The following is a 6,359-nucleotide window of genomic DNA, read 5'->3' on the forward strand; positions in this document are numbered from 1 at the left end:
ACTTACAATAGTGGTACTCCTAAAGAAAAAAAAAGAGATACTTCCCAACACATGTTGAAGCTTAACAGTCTGACCTTCCACGGAAGATAGAAGGAAAAAAACCAAAATGCGGCTAACTAGCGGATATTTTATATAGGGTGCCTAATTAAATTAATTCGTTAATTGATACTGTCTGTCCTATTTTCCAGGAGGATAAAATCCCCATTGGAATAAGAAACACCTCTTTTGGGATCTTTAAACTGCTTGTTTTATTATATTGCCTTGATGTACACCACCAGTAGTAGAGATTACATAAAGGAGAGGGGGATGTGGAAAAGAGAACGAGGGCAAGAAGTATAAGATCACTAGATATAAAAACCGGCTGTAGTGGATATGGATTACCATATAGGGATAGGGTGAACGGCCCCTTTTGGAACACCCGATTAAAGGTCAAATCCCACTGGGCTGTTGGATATTTAGATGTTGTACAAAGCTTTATACAAAAAATGCCAAGTGGGAATAGGGAGCGATAGTAAATTTAACAAGTCTGAGTTGTATACTTAGGTGCTCGGACAGCAAAATTTGGGTGCTGTCAGAACTAGCACTATGGTGGATACTGGCAAGACAAACCAACTGTAAGACTCGGTTGCATAAAGCAACTCAGGTGCCAGAAAGTATCAATCCTTCAGAAGATGCAATGTGAATGTATATTTTTAAAACACACACTTGTATCTTAATATTGGAAAAAATTGCTCTTTGTGTTAGGGCTTGAACATTACCAGCATTTATGTATTTAACTGGCAGGGTGACTGTTAGGTAAAAGACATAACAGTTGCATCTAAAGCTCTCCTATTTTATTGCCACTCGGAGCGGACTCATCAGTGTCTGCCTGTGTATCAAGCAGCAGTCACGGCGAGTCAACTTTTGGAGGAGCAATAGAAAATGCAACAGTTATGTATGTTGCTGTCCCTTCAGTACATGCTGAGAGCGGACTCTTCAAAGCCTGCGTGTCAGGCCAAAATCACAACGGTCACAATGAGCGGGCGTGCCAGTCATCAACTGTAATGAATACAGCCGACATGCACGTCGATAACTCAGTCAGAGCGGCGTGAATTACCGCAACTCTGATATAGTTACCCCGCTGTGCGATCTCTGTACATAAGCAAAACGGGGTAAGTATGATTCAATGCTAGATAACGGAGCAGTAATAATTTATCCCTCAATTGTGCTGTCCCTGACCTACAGCCGGGTTCGGCCCGACAAGCGTTTCGCTGACATCAGTCAGCTTGTTTTAGGGGAACCCTAGAAATGTATGTTATGTTGGAAAAAAAATAAGTCAAAAAAAATTTTCAGAAAATTTTATTCAAAACAAAAAGTTCCTATCTCTGGAAAAGAGATTTGTGCAGTAAGAAGATTGCATTTTAGTTATCTACATCACCTGAAACGTATTATGTGGCATTTTCCATGTAATCTTGACACCTGGCTAAATGTTAAATGGACTTCCGATAATTGTTTTTAATTTTAATTTTCTAAGTATCCATGCCGAAAAAAAGAAGTAAAAATAACCACTTGTTTTACACTAATGCAAACATTAACATTTGGATGTATGATCTAAGTGGTTTAACTGCAACACCAATTTAGATATGTAATCTCTAAAATGACTCATACAGAAACATAGGCTATTAGCTAATTATAATCAGTCTCTGGTTATTCTTCGGTAAATGATTTCCTCTTTTCAGTGTTCTAAGTAGGCTGTTAGTATTCTTTCTGCATTTGCTAAAACAAATTCAACACCGTCTAAACAATGTCATATCAAGGACTTCAAAACAGCCAGAATAGGAGCAACTCCAGCTGTTGTTTGTTTGAGGAACCTTTTCTCTTCTACCTTCTTCCTCCTGTCCTAATTGTTATCATTGTGTTGGGATCCGTTTTCAATTGCATTGCACTATGGGCATTTTGCTTTTACATCAAGTCATGGAAGGTGAGCACGGTTTATCTTTTCAACTTGTCTATGGCCGACTTTCTGCTTATTATCTGCCTGCCCTTCAGAACAGACTACTACCTGAAACAGAAGACCTGGATTTATGGAGATGTCCCATGCAGAGTAATGCTTTTCATGCTTGCAATGAACAGGGCAGGAAGCATCTTCTTTCTCACTCTGGTTGGGCTGGATCGGTACTTTAAAGTTGTTCACCCATATAATAAAATCAACTCCTTATCCACAAAGTCTGCCTCCATTATTTCATGTGCTGTGTGGCTTACAACAATTTCAATGACTATTTTCATTCTCACTGAAAACCATTCTGGAGGAAACATATCAAACAATACAAACTGTGACAGTTTTATAGTGTGTCCCGCCGCCTCATGCTGGCATGACTTATTCTTCATTCTTCAGTTTTTTCTCCCTCTGTGCATAGTCTGTTTTTGTTCTTACAGTATCATATGGAGACTTAGACAGAGGAACCTGGACAGGGTTTCCAAGATTAAGAAAGCAGTCAAATGCATCATATCTGTTGGAATTGTGTTTCTTGTATGTTTTTTACCAAGTGTGTCCACCAGGATTGGAATCCTAAGGCTCTTGGCATCGCCACAAAGGAATGACTGCAGTATATATAGAACTACAGACACAGCATTTTATATTACAGTTTGCTTGACGTATATGAACAGCGTGTGCAACCCTTTGGTTTACTTCTTCTCCAGCCCCTCATTTAGCATATTTTACCTAAAAATCATGAGGTGTTCAAACCAATCTGAGTCTGAATCTGATGCAGTTCCAACCAATACCAACAATCTGACATTTAGGAATCAGCAACAGTCGCACATGGAATGAAAATATCTAGTCATCTTGAAAAGTTCCATTATAGTCGTTGGCGCCTATTCCTGCAAGTATTTGTTTGTTTTCTTTAATCAGCAGCTATAACATTGTTTGCTTTCCATAACTGAACCCTCTGAAATAAAAAACTGAGGGGGAACAAAATGCAAGCTAATAAACCGAAGAAAATTAAATTTAAAATGTTAAAATATACATGGTTTCCCCACCAGTAGTGTAAAACCATTAGTATAAAAAAAATGTATCTTGATACAATGTACCATGGTAAAGGTTTAGAGCAGTAACTTTTCATGTAGGGCACGTTAATATATTTTATCTAATGTGACATACCCTTAGATTTTCCTTAGGCTAATGGAATATTTGTAATTTTACTGCATGCATTTACTCATATTAGGGATGAACTCATGCACTTTTGAAATTGCTCAGTTTCGAGGGACCAACTGACATCTACTGACACTGAGCTGTATTTTATCCCCTGCTATATTGTATTACTACAATATTATACAATTTACTGGTTGGTAATCTAGCAATGCTCAATGCTACATTTACAATGTATCCACTATGATTCTGTATTATTATGATTGCTTCAACATGTGTAGCTATTGAACTGACTTATGTGTAACTTACCAATGTGTGCATGGGTATATTCAATTATATTCTTCTTGTTTTCTTATAGTATAGATGAAGAGTTTATTTTTTAAATGTAAATTGACGGCAGTATTGTGGTACATTCATATTTATGTCTTCCTTTATTATTTTTAATTATATTTGTTCAAACAAATCAAAATGGATGGAGTCAACTGACAATAATTTTTATCTGTTCTCATCTGATTTTATTAGTATTCTGGATCCATTCAGTCATTACACAAACTGTAGCAATTTATTTTAATCTTATCCTGTGTTTTGGATTAAAATGGCTACAAATGAATTGCAGAAATGCAAAAATTACTTCTATGAATAAAATTTTTATTTTTATTTAGTACTGTCAATGTGAAAAAGCATTTCTATGACTACAAAAAGGCATGCTAACTGATGACAGCAAAGACACAAACAACACTTAAAGGAACAGTGTCATCACAAATAATTTTTTTATATGTTAAAGATGTTAGTGCTTTATTAAAAACGTTTATATTCATTTGTGTGTTTGTGTTTTACTTTTTCTTATTTTTACACTTTTTCTTCCCTATGGGGGCTGCCATTTTTTGTTCCATTTCTGTGTGTGTCGATTAACGACACATACAGACATGGAATACGGCAGCCACAGTCCCATAGGGACTGCGAACGGCTCCCGTCCCATTGACTGCAGTGTACGGCGTCTGTGTGGGAACTGCGCATGCGCCGCTCCCACACAGTCCTATTCGAAATTGGCGCCGTCCGGCGCCATTTTCCTGGGGACCGGAAGTCGCGGCCGGACAGTAATATTATTACTTCCGGTCGCGGCTTCCGGATTTGTGCACTTGCACCAGCGGCAGCAAACGGAGCGGACGGGCCGGAGGGAGCCGCGGCGGCAGGAGCAGGTAAGAGATTTCAATGTATGTTCGTGTTTGTGTGTGTTTGTGTGTGTTTACTACTGTATGTAAACCTACTACACTGTGGGTTAGCTCAAAAAATGGCGACACACAGTGTAGGAGGTTACACCGTTCAAACCCCTCGTTTATCCCGGCACTAGCCGAGCTCACTAGAGCGAGGGCTTTTAACCCAATGTTGCAATGCTGCAATTTTGGGAACAGCTCCATCTAGTGACCAAAAATGGGTAGTATTATAAATTAGAAATAATTTATAATATTTCCTGGCTCGTACAAAAAAAATAAAAATAATTTGAACAATGTTTAATCACCCACACACTAAATGTTTAATTTTTTTTAAAAAAACATGTTTTTCTGGCAACACATTCCCTTTAACTAGTTCCATAAATGGATGAAATAATATTTGCTAAAAGACAGATACAGATCTTTTTATACTGAAAAAAAATATCAAGAAACGGTGGTTCTTTTCAGATCATATGTAAAAAATTTACTTACTTGAAATTTTCATTTCCTGAAGTCCGTAGGCAGCACATACATAGGGGTTAAAGTCAATTGACTGCCGGATAGAAGAGTCACGGTTTAATTAGCAGTACATGCAAACAATTAAGGCTTCATGCACACGACCTTCCCCGTAATTACGGGCATGGCCGGCTGCGGACAGCCGGATGTCTTTACGGGCCGTGCTCCCATTATAAAGTATAGGAGCACGGTCCGTAAAATAAAAAAATAGCACAAGTCCTATTTGTTTCGGCAGGTTTCTATGGCACAGACACCGTCCCATAGACATACGGGAAGGTGTCCGTCGGCCATAGAAATGAATGGGCCTGTAATTACGGCGATTTTACAGTTGTGTGAATGGGGCCTTAGCAATTACTAGCAGCCCATATTAAAGGGGTTGTTCGGGAATAAATTGTATTTCAATTTTAACTTAATTAGTCATATTTCTAATATAGTGTCTGCTTACCTGTGCCAGAGTTATCGTGTTCCGATCTGCCGTCACGTTACCGCACCCAGGGTATATGTTTTACTTCCTGTGAGGTACCGTGTCTTTGCTCAGCCAGCACTTCCGGCTGAGAAAGACATGGCGCGTCATCAACTACATTTACAGGCAGCGGGCCGGGCGGATGTTTCATGAGCTTATCAGAGCTTCGCCTCCTCTGTTCCCGCCGCCTGTAGATGTAGTTGATGAAGCGCCATGTCTTTACACAGCAGGAAGGGCTGGCTGAGCAAAAACACGGAGCGTCATCAATCTTAGTACACGCCCCCTCCTATCTCGTCATCCACGCCTCCTCAGCCCTCTTCACACTCGTAGTTCCTGCACTGCCTTGCCCTCTTGTCTCTTCCCTAACACGCCCCCTCCTCCTTTTATCTTGTCCTCTTCCTCCTCTATTATCCTCCTATCGCTAATGGCCCTTTTTGTTTTAATCTATTAGCCTAATTACTGTCTGCAACAACATTTGTTAATTGAATAAAGTGTTCAAACGGTTTTCATCTATCTGTTGGACTGGTTTATTTCTCTACAAACCACAGCACTACATTATACTTTGCTCAACACAAACCATTCATGTAAGTATAAAAGGGATGTGCCCCATCTCTCTTTATACTGGATTGTGTGTAACAAGATGTCTGAAATAGGTGGACTGGGCAGAACTACATTTATCAGTCAGTGAAAGGGGTGGGGGAGGGAGATGGGTGCCTGTAATTAGATCAGGGATAGATGGAGGCACAAAGGATAATGATGATTATTAGGGCTTATTTAGACGAACGGGATATACGTCCGTGCAACGCGCGTGATTTTCATGCGCGTCGCACGGACCTATATTAGTCTAAGGGGCCGTGCAGAAAGTTACGCTGCGTAAAAATCATGCGAGTCCGCTACGAAAAACTCACGACATGTCCGTTCTTTGTGTGTATTTCGCGCATCACGCACCCATTGAAGTTAATGGGTGCGTGAAAATCACGCATGCCACACGGAAGCACTTCCGTGGGACGCGTGTGATTCGCGCAACAGCAGTGAAACGGAT

The 6,359-nt window shown here is 39.8% G+C and overlaps 1 protein-coding gene across 1 annotated transcript; it reads left to right on the plus strand.

Moving 5' to 3' along the window:
* Positions 1-1,783: 1,783 nt before the first annotated feature.
* LOC142653848 (hydroxycarboxylic acid receptor 2-like) lies at positions 1,784-2,809 on the plus strand. The gene has a single exon (XM_075828878.1). The coding sequence runs from the start codon at positions 1,784-1,786 to the stop codon at positions 2,807-2,809; it is 1,026 nt and encodes a 341-aa protein (XP_075684993.1).
* The last annotated feature ends 3,550 nt before the right edge of the window (positions 2,810-6,359 follow it).

This window comes from Rhinoderma darwinii, chromosome 1 (assembly GCF_050947455.1).
Source record: "Rhinoderma darwinii isolate aRhiDar2 chromosome 1, aRhiDar2.hap1, whole genome shotgun sequence".
NCBI classification, from domain to species: domain Eukaryota; kingdom Metazoa; phylum Chordata; class Amphibia; order Anura; family Rhinodermatidae; genus Rhinoderma; species Rhinoderma darwinii.